We start from the raw sequence: 16,008 nt of genomic DNA on the forward strand, positions 1-16,008 counted from the left end.
CTCTGAATCCCCTGGCTCTTCAAGCTCCTAGAGCCCCTTGTAAGTCAGAGGAGTCACCCTGTGTTAAAGAACTGGCATAGCTCCATCGAGCTGTTTTGTTACTACCTCTAGGCCTTCAGTAGGCCACAATGTGCACTTGATGTCTCTAGTGGAATCGTGAAACCATTAATGCAGTTATCTATGACAGACTGCTCACATGTAATGTTTGCCTCTTATGTTAGTGTTAATACTATATGTCTGGAAGGTTTGTTTTAAGAGATTTGTGTTTCACGTTTTAGAGTTGTAAACGGTTATTGTTCCGAGTCAGGGGGCCACCTGTATTGGTACTAAACTTGGAGTCAGAAGATTAAAGTTCAAATTCTAGCTTTCCCAGTTACTAGACATATGTGACCATGTGTGTGATTACTTAGTCTCTCTTGGCCAAAGTTCTCTGTATAGATTGTAGAGGTAACAGCTGTCTTTCAAATGTGGTTGGGGCAGGTGGTTAAATGAGAATGTATGTGAAGGTGCATAAAAAAACGTAAAATCCTATATCAAAGGAATGTGGCATTATAATGGTAATAATCATTGTGTTAGGTGGAAGAACCCCCTAGGAACTCATCTTCCAGGAGGCAGGACAGTCATGAGTGTGGGATAAATCCTATGGCAGATAAAAGTACAAGTGATCAGGGGGCACAAGGAAGAGCAGCCGTAATCTGAAAATAGATGGATGGGGACCTTAAAGGTTCAGGGAGAGCAAGCCTGGTAAAGGAGGAAGAAGGAGAAATCATTCTAGGGCGAAGGACTGGCATGGGAGAATGTGGTACATTCAGAAAGCTGCAAGTATGACTGAGCATAAACTGTCTGCTCGCACTACCTAATTTGATTATCAGGACCACTTACCTAACTCTAAAGAGGCAGTGTTACTGCACAGTGGTTAATAACTCTAGAAACAGACTTGGTCTGAAATAATTTATTCATCAGTTATATCTACTAAGAACTTCACTTTCATAAACTTTTAGATTTACCGTGATGATAAAAGTACTTCAAAGGGTTGTTGTAGTGATTATTTGAAATAACATTTCCAAATCTCCCGGTGTTTAATAAATATTATAAATGTTAGAAGCATTTATTGTTGTTGTCTTCAAGGTTTTAGAATTACTCCCCCCCCCACACACACAGTATCCTATAATCTACACTTCTAGGCTGTTTAGCAATTTTTTAAACGCCAACTCTGTTATAATGGAATCATAGAAATAGAACATGAATGAATTTTAAAGATGTTCTAGCTCAGCTTCATTATTTTGTGTGTTAAGAAACTGAAACACAGTTAAATACCCGGCCGTGATGTCACCGTGAATCGGTGGCCCAGCTGGGACTAGAATCAGGTCTCTTTCCAGAGCTGTTTCCATTGGTCTTGGAATAAATTGCTTCAAATCACTCAGAGACACCAACCTATAGCATTGGCCACAGTTCATAGCAGAAACAGTGTAAGTTAACAGTGTCTTTCTGTAGCTTTGACATTTCTGTAGCTTTGCAGATAGGTAAACATTTTTAAAAGGAATACCATACCCTTCTCCGCCCACCTTCTGCAGAAGCGCTCTTTAGCAGCAGCATGTGTGAAAGGACAGTGAGAGGCGGGGAGCGGGTGATAAGGAACTGGATAATCCTTAGATGAATAAATCCTTTGCCATCAAGAATTTCTTATACAGACATATTTCTATTTTGTTTATTTGGGTCTTCTCACTAAAATGTGAAAATAGAAATACTTGTCAATGATACATGCTCTATTTTTTTTATTCAAGAAGATCTAACAGATAGCTTGTTGAACACCTTTTGTGTACCAAGTACTAAGGATAGAAAGTAGCTTATGCTTTAGTGAATAAACATGTTGAAATAATAATACAGATGAATAATTATAATTAGTTAAATGCTATATGATTTATGATCATATAGCAATGTTTGGGAAAGTTTTGACTGAGATATGAAGACTCAATAGAGTAAATAGGTGAGGAGTCTCAGGGATGGAGAAAAGGGTCTCACACTGAGGAAAATGTGCAAAGGCCCTGCGGCAGGACGTGATATATTTGGAGTAGAAAAGACTAATACAAAATACGGGTCCTAGTCATGAGAAGAGAAGTGAAGGTATTTGCTAGGCATCACTGAAGTAAATCAACAGCACGATAAGTGACCCTACCCCTGAGGTAAACTGTGTGCTCTCTATTAGAATTTTGTTGTTTTAAAGATTGGCTATAAAGAAAATTACTTTAGAACCACTGTAGAATTCAATTTATTAGGTAGAGTAATGCTAAGATTTGGGCACTTTTAACTATGTATTCTTTTTCATTTGATGTTTCTTTCTACCCTGACTTACTGGGAACTGAGGGAATATTTTGATGTACTGGAGTGTTTAGATCAGGGACTTCTGCTGTTGATCAATTGAACAGCCTAGAAATGACGGAGAAAATCTTATCCTGTTTTCTTGGCTGAGGTTTTTGTGTGGGTGTGTGAGGTGCAGCTGCACTGTTGGTTTCTTGGCAGTCAAGACAGGGCAATTCTCAGTGCAGTTCATCTCGAAAAGAAAGAAATTTAAGAGTAAAAAAGCTACTTTGAATGTATTAAATTCAGCGGGGAAAGCACCCAGGGCCTGAACCTTTGGCTGATATTCTAAGTTATTAGGGTAAATGGATGCAGCAGCCTCAGGCACATGTCCAGACTTATGGCAGGAACACATGTAGGAGAGAAAAAAAATATCACATGTAAATTTTTAAATGAATTTTTGTTAAGTTTTTATTAATGATTTATTTGAGCTTTTTCTTTAAAGAACACAATGAAAAGGTAGATTGTGAAAAATAAGCTTTGCATAAGTGAATTTATAATTTTCTATAGTTTATCAGAAATCTTTTCTCAGATATGTTTCTATACAGATGGGTTTCCAGATCTGCTTTTATTGCTCACTTGTTTTCTTCACTTTTCTTTGACCTTTTCTGTGGTATATAAGCAGTTTTCTGCCCAAAACCTTCAAGTCAAGTGCAGACATTATGGAGCTCTTCATGTTTCAAGCACTTGTATCCTTTTCTTTGAATAAATTATCATTGTCCTTCAAGCAGAAATCTGAGTTGCTTCTCATGTTTAACTGCTTGCTTGTATCTCCACTATTATTTAATATTATTGCTCTCAGAGTAGCACAGAGTCAGGTCCAAAGGTCTGTTGGCTTGAGTTCAAATCAAGTCTGGCTGCTGACTATCTTATAAATTTCTATAAGATATTGTCCTATAAATTTCTCAGTTTCTCATCTCCAAAATGGAGAAAATCATGTTAGTGCCTAAATGTTTTGTGTGGTTTGGTTTGCTTGTTTGTTTGTTTTTTACATTTTAAAGGAAAAAAATGCATATAAAGGGCTTAATTCAAAATGTCTTGGAGAAAAGATGTTAACTGTCATTTTCTTCATGATGTGGGGCTAGTCTCCTAGAATCGATTACTAGCTATCTTTACTCTTATGGGAGATCTCATTCAGTCTAAAGACCATCTGTGCCGGTGACTCCCAATTTATATCTCTAGTCCTAATATCACTTTTTCTTAAGCTCTAGATTTATGTATCTGATGGCTGCTGTATATCTACCCGTAAACATCTAGTATACACTTCAAACATAACATGTCTAAAAACAGAACTTTTGATCTTCGTCACCTGCCCCTGCTCTCCTTCCCAGTCAGTTTGTCCCCATTATTTCTTACCTCAGTCAATGGCACCATCCTCCGTACTTTTTTTTTGGCTTTCCTCTAGCTACCAACTCCCACATATTTCATCAGCACATCTAACAGCATTATCCCCAGAATATGTCCTGAACCTGACCATGTGTGTCACCATATTCTAGTCCAAGGCAATAAGCTTTTTTGCTTGGACGGTTATGTAAAAAATGGTCTGCTTATTTCTTTCAGTTTTCAGTCTTGTCTCCTATAATCTATTCTCCACATTTGGAAGATTTTAAAAACATAGATTATTTTTACCTCTACCTTTTTCTTATTGAAATTAGAAAAATATCTAGAATTTTTGAAAATCCACTATGAGCTGGCCCCTCTCACTGCTTTTTTCCGATCTCTCAAAAACAGCAAATTCATTCCTATCTTAAGGCCTTTACACTAGATTTTCCCTTTGTTTGGGATATTTTTCTCTCAAATTGTTCCAGTGTTGGCTCCTTGTAATCTTCACATCTTGGTTTAGATAAAAGCTCCTCACAGAGGAGGCTTACCTTGATGTCTTTGCTTCCTTTCTTTAATAGCCGATCAATATCTGAAATTTCTCTCCCCTTTTCTTCTTTCCTTTATAAATTGCCCCTCCCCACTCCTAAAATAATTTCAAGTTCCATGAGGGCAAGGACTTTATTCGTCTTGTTTACTACCATATGCTCTGTGCTTAGAATGGAACTTGATGCTTTATAGTATTATATGGGTAGATGGCTAAATGAAAGGGTGATGAATAAATATATATCTGGTAAGTTTAGTACAATTAGAGAAATAATGGATTACTTCACCCTCTACAAACTTTGCATAGATGGTTATTTTAGAATGAACTATGGTAATATTTTATCTCTTTAATGTGTTTTCTCTGTTCTAGATTGTAAGCCCTTGAGGGTAGGAGGTATACCATCTCTATTGTTTTTAGCTTCTCAAAGAACGCTAAATACCATTTTAGTACTTACCATTGATTGAATAGAATTGAAAAGTTCAATCTAATGTCTTTATCTCCTCTGATGTTATAGTAATTATATATATGTATATATTTATGTATGTATGCATAATAGATGGATAGAAATAATTTATCTAAGTTCTCAAAACAGGTGTGTATAAAATATGCCTTCCGCTTTTATCTTTTGTAGTTCACAATTGGACCCTTGATGATACGCTTCAGTGGTTGATAGAATTTGTTGAGCTACCCCAATATGAGAAGAATTTTAGAGACAATAATGTCAAAGGAACGACACTTCCCAGGTGAGGCTTTATTATCCAAATGTAGGTATTCCACTCTTGGAAAATTATATGCTAGATGTTACTTTTCAATTCCAAATCTATAAATTACTTCCATAGCTAAGATCTCAAAGGAAATATAAATATATCCATTCATTAATTTTTTTAAGGTATGAATTTATAAGTTTTAAATCAGTTTTTCTTGTCTGAATAATTAAGCTCTAAAAAATTTAGACCCAAGAAGTTTTGAGAATTAGAAGATGGGCCAGTTATATCTTTTTTAGATAACATCAAAGGGCCAACCTCTGACTGCCTGGTAAATATAACAAAAAATATTTGATACAGATCCACTCTTGTGAAAAGATCTATTTCAATGAATTAACATACAGATTCTTCTTAATTTGTGTTTTTTAAATAATAATAACTTAGTATTAATGGCTATAAGTTAAACCCCCCAAAAGCGAAGTTTAATAAACAAAATGTAAATAATACTAACCATTTTTAAATGCATATTACATAGAGGTACTCTATATTATCTCATTTAAGCTTCATGGTTAAAATGAAATATTATTATTATCCCTGTTTTACATATTTAGAAAAGCAAATCAGAGAGAAGTTAAATATTTTGCCCAAGGCAGCGTTTGAGCCCAGATAGATCTGATACCAGAGTCTAGGATGCTAATTTCTTCTTTAGATGTCTGGAATTAATTGTCACTAGTTTATTTAATTATATTTTTAAAATCTCCATTAGTTAACTTAATAATCTTTCAAGATTTAAAATGTTAAAATTTGTAATGATTCTACCAGAACTTGACACATACAAAAATCATTTATGTCTCATTCCTTCTTGGATTTTTTATTATATCAAAAAGACTCTAATCCCTTTTTTACCTTTTATTATATGTAATGGAATATGCATATTGTATTTCTAATCAATTTGCTTACATACCCTATTTAATTTCTTGCTTTGAAATTTGTATTTCGATCAAGTTGAAAATTTTCATATTTCCCTTGAATGTATTCTGAACATCAACATCAATATTTCTGATTTTACTATGCATATGACTATAGTGATGAATTATGGGGATGAGAGTCAATTCAACAATTGTGTGTTGAGTTTCCTTTATGTTTATAGTACAACTAGATACTGGAAAGAAAACAAAAATAAAGTATGGCATAGTTCTTGCTTTTAAATAAGACAAGTTTCTGAGTTATAACCAAATAGGATGGTAGAGCATTAAAATGAGATTAGAATTTTTCGAGTTATACATGTTACCCTGGTTATGAAGAACTCATAGTATTTTTCTTATGTTGTCTTTTGGGAAGTTTCTTTATATAACAACTTGAAATAGTCTGCTGCATGTTTTGCTAATAACTATTATAGCCACTTTTTTTCTTTTGAATAAGTAAAGGTTATCAGAGATACCTCAAATTCTGGTAGAATTGTTGAGATATTGTCGCACACTTAATCAAGATCAGTTTTTAAAAATAGTGAACATGTTTCTACAGAAAAAAAGTTATAAATGTAGAAGCTTTTAGGTCAGTCCACTGGAGCCTTTTTGAGTAGAGGAGAAAGGAAAGCTGGAATACCATTCATTAAGCCCCTCCTGTATGACAATTTACAGGGGCAATATCAGTTCATTTAAACAACTATGTAAGTTACAGAGCTTATGTAGGATAATTATAGATATGAGTTATTTATAAGAATGTATAAGAAAATATATTACACATTTCAGATGTACACACGCCTGAAACAATTCATTATTATGTTTCCTTTCTGTGACATCAAAATATTGTTACCTCTGGAATAGGTAGCCAAAATTATTAGTTTAACATTAGTTATAATGGTTATCTTAAGCCTTTTACTGTATTTTCTAAACTCTGTAATTCTTATTACCAGAGCTTATCTAAGGCTCTCTTCACCTGATACATGCCTCCTCATTCCTTTCAGACCTGTGTGAACTTCCCTGACATCCTCACCCACTCAGGTAGAATCACTTCCACCTCTGGGCTCATATTGAACTTTGCATTAAATTCTGTTACATAGTTTCCTTTTTACTACATCTCATTGTCTTTCTTAAAATTAGTCTATTGATAGTGTTGCTATGAATTCATTCATGCATCCATCCATGCATTCCTTCATTATACAAACATTTATCAAGCATCTACTTTTGCCAAGCACCATGCTAGTTTTGGGGATATAGAGATAAGACATAGATTTTGCCATCGAGGAGCTTGATAAGTGTCATGTTAAAGGAGTAAGAGGAACATACACATAAGGTACCTGTGGAAAAGATGAAGGAAGGCATTATGTAAAGGGAAAATTAGAATTCTTTACTCTCTAAAGTTTTATAGAAGCCTCATATGAGTTCCTGTAACTTATCCATGCTCAGAGGTTCTGATATCTTTCTAAGTAGAATATAGTGGTTCTTATACAGTCATTGGAATCATACATGTTTGGGTTTGAATCTCTGCATTACCTTTTACTAATTATGTGACCTTTGGGCAAGTTATTCAACCTCTCACTTACCTTAGTTTCCTCATCTATAAAATGGGAATTTTATATATATTGTAGTTTTTTTTTTAAATTAATTAACCCTTTGACACAGGACCCGGCATATAGTACATGCTTGTTTTTATGGTCATTATTAGACTTTGTGTTATAAGACCTTTATTGGCATCGTATTTGGTTGTTAAGAAATCGTAGTTGATTACTGGGCCACTTGGATTTGAAGTTCAAAACAAAGTGATTTTATTTCCTTATTTTACCTGTAGGGGGCGTTTGGCCCTTTTGGCCTCCTACAGGTTTTCTTCATTGCTAATAAAATGGTTAAGTATTTATTATTACATAAATTCTTCAATTTACTCCCCCAACTGGTGATAACTTCTTACTTCTCACTTATGACTTCAGCAGTCTTTGTTTAATTTTTGAGCAGTTTACACATTATAATGTAAAGTATAGACTTTTAAGATACTTTTAAAGAAAAGCAACATGATCTAAATTGAGAAATATTTTTAAAGTCTGCTGTTGATTTTCTTGTTCTTCGTGAAATGATAGAAAATTGTCAAAGGTAATTATGATTATAAAATGTTTTGAATTTGATAAATTCTTAAATCCTAATTAGTTAAAGCATAAAATAACAGAAAATAAAAATATCAACCTAGCAACTTAATTATTAACATACCAGAATGTTTGTACAGTTAAGTTTTCATGGAAAAGTTCTTCGATACATGTAATAGACTATTAAATCATACCTAAATGAGTCTTACAGTAATCACTAATATGTAAAATATTAAACATGTTGCTCAAATATTTAAACTTTCATACTAGAAATATTTTTACTTAATATATTTGTATTTTTTAAATGAACAGGATAGCAGTGCATGAACCTTCATTTATGAGCTCTCAGTTGAAAATCAGCGACCGGAGTCACAGACAAAAACTTCAGCTCAAAGCTCTGGATGTGGTTTTGTTTGGACCTCTAACACGTTAGTATTCTCTCTCACTGAGTGGGATGCAGAAGGATAAATAATCAGATCATCTGTTTGTTTTCTAAAGAAGGAAAAAGTAAGAAAGGTGGTAATAGGCCTCTAAGAAGAATCATCTCTTAGGTATAAAAGAAATGTAATACTGTGTTAAAACAAAAGATTTATAGGGTGAGTTTTTTAATCATTGAAATATAGAGTGAAATTTTCAAAGCCGATTACTGATGTAAAAAGTTATAAACACTATGTTAGTTGATAATTCACAATTAAATTTTTAGATTTAAATTTCTAGATCTTTGTAGCAGTTATAATATTGATCTTATTATAGCTGAATGTTCACTGAAGAAATTCTTTAAGAATTGGTGCAATCTAACCATCTTGAGGCATGAAGTAATAGAACCTAACGTGATTTCATTAATCACCAAGAAGATAAGTTTTTAGCTATAGAAAGAAGCAGAGACCTACTTTGAAACATTACAATGTAACAGGCTATCCTGGCAGAAAAACAAGGTGGAGAATGTTGTCTGATTGTTCTTAGGTTGATTTGAAGAGGAACACTTAAGAGATTGCACTGTCATATTTGTAAAGAAAATAAACCCGTATTTCTTTAATTTGAAAGGAATACTTTTTCCCAGGAGGAAAGTTTAATATGTTTGTTTAATTTAATTTCAAATATCAGAAAACTTTGGGAAAAAGTTTAAAGAGTACACATTTTAGAGGAATAATGTTTTATTTTTCAGAAGCCTAAAAAAGAACAACAAAATTAATACACGAAAAATGGCTTCCACAAATTACAAATTAGGAAACTAGTGTATTTTACTTCAATTCTTGGAGTTAGGGGACTTGCAGGTTTCTCTGATACTATCTTGAGAGCAGCCCTGCTAAAAAAGGGTTACTGGAGTGGTTGGATGGATTCCATGGCTTTACTGGTGGTTCTTTTTTGGCGCGGGCTAAAAGAGCAGCTGGTGAAACAGCTGGAACTTCCCTTGTGAGGGTAGGTGGAAATGCACCATTGGTGGCAATTACAACCCCTAGGAAATAGAACACGACTGAAATGCCACGCATTCCACGGAGATGGCACCCTTTCTGCCTTTTCCTTGTCCCAAGTTTTCGACTGAATCTATAGGGACTTGTCTTCTGTGAGATTCTCATTTTTTCATATAACTGATTGGTGAAAATAGAATTAAACTGTAGAATTTATCTCTATGTACAACTTGGTCAGGAGTATTTATTTTTTATTAATCCAGGAACAAACCACCCAGTTAGTCCAAACAATGTATTATTGTTTGAAAAGAGACCATACTAGTCTCAAAGAATGTTGAAAATAAATGTTTCAATAAACAAACCAGTTAAGTTAATGATGCATTACCTTTTCAATGTGTTTGTCTTAGAATTATTTTTTGAGTGAATGAGCCCTACAGTCAGAACACCCACGTTAGATTTATTAAAAAAATAGCACTGTCAAAAAAAAAAGCAGATATATTTTAAAGGCGTTTTCACTGAAATCTTTTCCAGTTTGTGGCACTTACTGTAGTTTGGGATTTGTCCATCTATTTATTGTTATATCTGGTGATTATATTTCGATCTGAACTGGGCTCATAATTTAACTATAGCCTGAGCCGAACCTCTTAGTTTTAGCCAGAAATAAAAATAGATCCGTTTGAGACTTCAGTCTTGTGTAGTTCTTTTCTTCCACCATAGGCGAGGGAGTACGCTCTATCGGTGTGCAACCCCGAGGGGCTCTGATGTAGAGCACGCTATTTATCACACTGCGGAAGCACATACGAACCTGAGCCTTGTAAACGTGAGAACTTTCCATTTCTGTAGAGCTCTTCATCTCTTCAGATTTGCAGAATGTCTTCCTGCTTGGAGGCCAGTTATCTCTTTGGAACAAAAACATTTTATTGTATTATTTATCATTATGTCTCCTTCCACAGAGCCCCCCGAAAATTAATAATTAATAAAGTTTCTAATAAACTAGGAAATTATTTGAGTAGTGAATTCTGTGTTTCGTGTCACTGGAGATGGTAGGCCCTGGCTCTTTACTCTTTGCTTAGGAACAGTGCTGGGGGGCACTGTCCTACCTGGCCTGGTAAGGCGGGTGATCCTGTTCTTTCCTTCTAGTATCCCACATGTCTGTGGCAAATAGCCACCTAAAATAATAACTTATTATGGTCATTCAACCTGTGGTTTCTCAACCTTGGCACTATTCACTTTTTGGGTTGGATAATTCCTAGATAATTCTGTGTTTATCCATAGTGGTTAGGATGGGAAAGTGATTGTCTTGTGCATTATTGAATGTTTAGTAATATCCATGGCCTCTAGACACTAGTAGCAACTCCCCTCACCCCCCTCCATCCTTCCAATTGTGACAAGCAAAAATTGTCAAATGTCTGCTGGGGGGACTATCTCCCTTGGTTGAGAATCACTGATGAATTGTAATTCGTTATGTGGCCATATGCTTGGGAAGATGCTTTTTGGTGAATTATTAGGATTCCCAATTGTGTATCAAAGCATGACAGCTGCCTAACTTGACTGAAGGAAAGGAGTTGGAATGTCTAAGGTGATGCTCTTCATGACACCTTTTACCTGGAGGACCGTTCTTGCGGTACATGATTGGAGCTGCCGTTGCATTTTCGGGGTCCCCAGAACTTTTGTTACTACCTCCTGTACCAGCAGAAGCATGGTGCATCGACGTGGGTTTATCTCTGTTCTTCCTGTATGTCTGCTATATCGGAAGGTTATAATAAGCACATTGATTATTTAAAAAGCTAGGGCTTACATATGAGAGGAACATCTTCATATTTGTTTTATTTTTAGGTACCTACTACTTTTTTAAAAAGTGTCTCTGTATACTGAGATTTTGTTACATTCAAAGATTAATTTAATCATCTGTAATTCTCTCTTCATAGGACCTCCTCATAACTGGATGAAGGATTTTATCCTTACAGTTTCTATAGTAATTGGTGTTGGAGGATGCTGGTTTGCTTACACGCAGAATAAGACATCAAAAGAACATGTCGCAAAAATGATGAAAGACTTGGAGAGTCTACAGACTGCAGAGCAAAGTCTAATGGACTTACAAGAGAGGTGAGTAAAATAAGCGATAGATCTTATTTACGTAGGAAAATACAATTTCTGGAAATGTAATATAGGTGTGTATGTGCAGACTTATATTTAGGTTGGTACACACATCAGGAATGTATGTACACCTCATTTCATATTTTTATGAAAGTATTATAATTATAGATTTTTTTCGTAAAGGTATGCACTAGGAAATAAATGACTAGAGACCAGAGGAATAAATAATATATAGGTGGAATTATATGTGCAGTTAAGTTATATTTTTTTAACATGATTTAAATAATTTTACGTGTTTCTTAAAAGTCTCTTTGCCGAGAAGAGCATTTCCCTGCTATCCCTGTATTTTGAGCTCAAGACAACCAAAATAGCTATATGTTAGGCTACCTGAAGCTTTTGTTATCCAAAATTAAGATTAATATAAAATGCTGCAAATTTTGTTTGAAACATGTATCCTGTTGCTTATACATATTTATTCTTCACCTAAAAAATGAAATTTTGGAAACCTTTGTGAGGCTTTGAATTTTTATTGTTCTATAAGGCTTGAAAAAGCACAGGAAGAAAACAGAAATGTTGCAGTAGAAAAGCAAAATCTAGAGCGCAAAATGATGGACGAAATCAATTACGCAAAGGAGGAGGCTTGTCGACTGAGAGAGCTGAGGGAGGGAGCTGAATCTGAACTGAGCAGACGTCAGTATGCAGAGCAGGAACTGGAACAGGTATTCACGTTTAAAAAAAGTGTTAGGATCTTTGTATGGCCACTCTGAGGAGTGTTTCTGCTTTTGTTCAATCTCTATGTTTATTTCCATTGTATTCTCTTCTTTAGTTAATAAAAGAATCATTTGTTCATGTTTTTAGCATTGATCAAAGTCTAGACAGCAAAATAACAAAGTAGTAACTAAAAGTTGCCGTCAAGTTCACTCATTCATGAAATCTTAACTTGTGCCATGTTAATTATTGTGAGCGAATTTAAAACATTTATTTTTTAATAGCTGTAATATGTTTCGGTATAATATATCTAATATTAAACTACTCTGCAAAGGTAAAGAATCTATTAAACTTCCATTTAAATCCTGTTAAGTGGTTTTAGAACAAAATCCGTTGAAAATTCTGAGGTTGTCTAAAAGACCTTCCAGTATCTGCTAGTACTACAAGGGTGAATATGGGAATTCAGGTATCATACCGTCTTTGAAAAGGAGAGTGGGGTGATTCTGGGAGAATTTTAATTATAGGCAGATGTATTTTTCTATTCCTGCTATAAAAAATTACCATTAACTTGTTTGCTTTGAAACCGCACATATTTATTACCATACAGTTCTGGAAGTCAGAGTCTAAAATAGGTCCACAGGACTGCATTCCTTCTGGAGGCTCTAAGGGAGGATCTGTGTCCCTGTCTTTTCCAACTCCTAGGGGCCACCTACATTTCTTGGCTCAGGACCCCTTCCTTCATCTTCAAAGCATGTCACTCCAGCCTCGTCCATGGTCTCATCTCCTCCTTTTGACTTTGACCCTTTCCTTACTGATAAAGAAACTGAAGGAGAAAATCAGGGTGAGAAAACTTGCTCAAGATTAGAGAGTGACGCACCTGTAAGGCAGGGTCAATAACCTAGGTGTTCCTCTTCCCACTTTGCTTTCTGCATTGTTCCCCTCTCAGTCAAGTGCTAAATAAGACAGAAAGCTGTGTGATGAATGAGTTTCAGTTTCAACTCCTGAGAAAATGTTCACTGTGCATCGCTATTTCCTTTGTTTGTTATTTTTGACTGAATTCAGCCATCTCTTTTGTTAACTGTTAATTATTCTTTCTCTCATATCCCAGACATCTGTTTTATTAAATATTATTTTACACTTGTGAGAACTCTCTGACTATTCCCACTGAGACTTCCTAACTCTTGGTTTGTTCCGGGTACTAAACTAAAAAACTTCTTAGCTTTTTTCCTGAATGTTGCAGATAGGAAAAAGCAAATCAGAAAGCAGTATGAGAATTCTTTTATAGAGGCACAATCTGGTAACAGCATTTTACTGGTGAGTGCCTTACAGTGAGGGAGAAGATAATATAAAAGAGTGCCCAAGAATCACTAACATTGTCATCAGAGGTTTTCAGCATAGGGGGCTTACACTCAGTAGATCCTAAGATGACCATCACATTATGTGCCTGTACAAAATTAATAATCCTAATGAGATTGCGAGTCACTAATACGTGGCTTTTAAGAAGAGAAAGGGTATTTAAAAAGAACACTGCCCAATATGATTATAGTAATAAGAAACAATTTTATGAATGTTTATGTGTGTTTTTGTGCATATTGCAAATGGTTTGCTCCTAAATTTTAATCTTCATAATACATATGCATTATCCTCATTTACAGATGACATATGTAAGGTTAAATGCCTTAAGTCACACAGCTGTTCAGTGGCAAAGGCAAGATATCGTGTCTTATTCCAAAATCCATATTTTCCCCTGATGCTATTGATAGCTTTGTTTATACAAGTTAGTTTAGGAAATTAATTTACATATACCATCACATAATCTACAGTTTCACATAATTTGAAGCATTACTATATCTTGTCTAGGGATAATCAATGTCTCAAAATTAGAAGGCAGGAAAATCTGTTACATATTTTATATAGTGTTATTTTCTCTAAAACAAAATCTTTAGGGTACGTAGTAGTACCACTTTATATTTTGTGTGGTTTAAATTCTTTTCACATAAGTTATTTCGTTTTTAAAGTCTGAAGAAGCCTAAAGTCAGAACAAGTCATAGTACCCCTGTTCTACATGACTCAGTAAGCCTCAGAAAGTAAAGATCTTGCTGAAAGTCACAGGGGGTAATACATGATAAAGTTGGGGCTAGAAGCCAAGTTTTAAGATATTTAGGCTGGTTTTCTTTTTTTTCTGTGATATCATGTTTTTACTTATTGCTGTTGTATTTCTAAGAACAAAAATTAAAAAGAATTTTCATATTTTAAACAATTTAATAATTTATTATTTGTAAAAGCTATTAATTACTTGATTTTCACTGCTTTTATCCCCCTGTAAGTAACAAGGCAATTCAAATTAAGGGTTGGAATTTAGGTCAAATGATAAATTTAGGAATAATAGCAGAAAAAGCAGTTAAAATAGTTACTATTGCTGGATAATCAGATTTTTTAAGATTTTGAGACATTATTTGACAGCCAGCCAATGTCAGCTTCAGTTTGTGCTAGAAATATATCAATTCCATGCCAGGTACATTGAGCTCTTTTATGTGAAATAAATTTGTGAATATAATAGTAAGGAATATTAAGGATATAATATTAAGAAACTTGAGTGCAAGTTGTTTGGATTTTCTGTATAGAAATTTTAGCTTTAAAGTCTTGTGAGAAGAAGGGCCTGTAGCCCTATACTTTGTGGTGTTACGTGGACCTGCGTTTCACAGGACCTGGGCTCAGATTCTCTTCTCTGGGGAGATTAGCAAAGACGCCTCACAGCTTAGCCAAATGTCTTATTAAACACAGTGTTGCCCCAAGCACATGGCACAGTGAATCATGTCAGGGAAATGTTGCTTAGGATTTGTTTTCAGAGAGTAAGTGCTATCTTACCCTTCAGTGTCTTCTTATACAAATTGTCTATTAAGTGTCCCATTGTGATTTTTTTTTAAATTCTTATAGTTTTAAAAAACTTTTCTACATAATTTTTTTCCTACAGTATCCGACAGCTATTCTGTTTCTTTATCAGTGATTTGTGTATAGTACTCTTCTTAGTTTAGTCTGGCACACAATAAGTTTGTTTAAATAGGTTGGGTTTGTTCCGATTGAACATTCTTTTACACTTTAGCTTAGGAATCGAGTTTTAGTTATCTTATTTAGCTTTGAGGAAAATTAATCTGCAGTTATGGTGTTCCCAAAGCAAGATCCTCCACAGTTCACTCATCAGTCTGTCTGAAGATCTTGAGCATGTGTACCTAATTCCATAAATTCCATCCTGTGTCTTTACGTAACTTTAGCTTGAATTCTTGATTGTTGAAGTGAATTATTCCTAGAATGGGTTATCTCTTCCTTCTGTGTCCTTCACTTAGTGAGGCTTTCTTAAGAGTTTTTCCTTAGCGTTTAATGCCACCTCACACACTAAGCATTGTAGTTTTCTCTTTATTACCTGGCTCCCCTAAAGGGCAACTGGAAGAAAGACTTTGACACTGAAGGCTATGTATAGTTTCTCATGGAAAAATCAAGTGGACTCTCACTCAAATCTACTTTCTCAAAATTTACACTTGGTTTGCAAATGCTGATTCATGTCCTCTCTGGTATATTAGAAGCAGTGAGTTAAACAGAACTGGTAAAAGACACTGTAACGGGAAGATGTATTTGTAACATTGAGAAATAACTGGCCGTAAAGAAGATGTCATGAAAAACTTCAAAAAATGGTATAATTACTTTAAAAAGTAAGTGTATAGTTAAGGAGCTACAGTAAGGTTTTATGAGAGATGTGATCAGCCTTAGTTTGTATATGTCCTGGATTTTTCT

General features: G+C 34.6%; 1 protein-coding gene across 5 annotated transcripts in view; it reads left to right on the forward strand.

The window, feature by feature from the left end:
• STIM2 (stromal interaction molecule 2) overlaps positions 1-16,008 on the forward strand; it is a 120,480-nt gene that overhangs the window by 88,560 nt on the left and 15,912 nt on the right. For all 5 annotated transcript variants that reach the window (XM_036227577.1, XM_036227576.1, XM_016164954.2 and 2 more), the window contains exons 4-7: positions 4,857-4,968; positions 8,318-8,433; positions 11,343-11,520; positions 12,053-12,230. In XM_036227577.1, the coding sequence (XP_036083470.1) occupies positions 4,857-4,968; positions 8,318-8,433; positions 11,343-11,520; positions 12,053-12,230 (584 nt within the window). The remainder of the gene's footprint in view (positions 1-4,856; positions 4,969-8,317; positions 8,434-11,342; positions 11,521-12,052; positions 12,231-16,008) is intronic.

The sequence above is a fragment of the Rousettus aegyptiacus genome, unplaced genomic scaffold (genome assembly GCF_014176215.1).
Source record: "Rousettus aegyptiacus isolate mRouAeg1 unplaced genomic scaffold, mRouAeg1.p scaffold_m13_p_10, whole genome shotgun sequence".
Classification (NCBI taxonomy): Eukaryota; Metazoa; Chordata; class Mammalia; order Chiroptera; family Pteropodidae; genus Rousettus; species Rousettus aegyptiacus.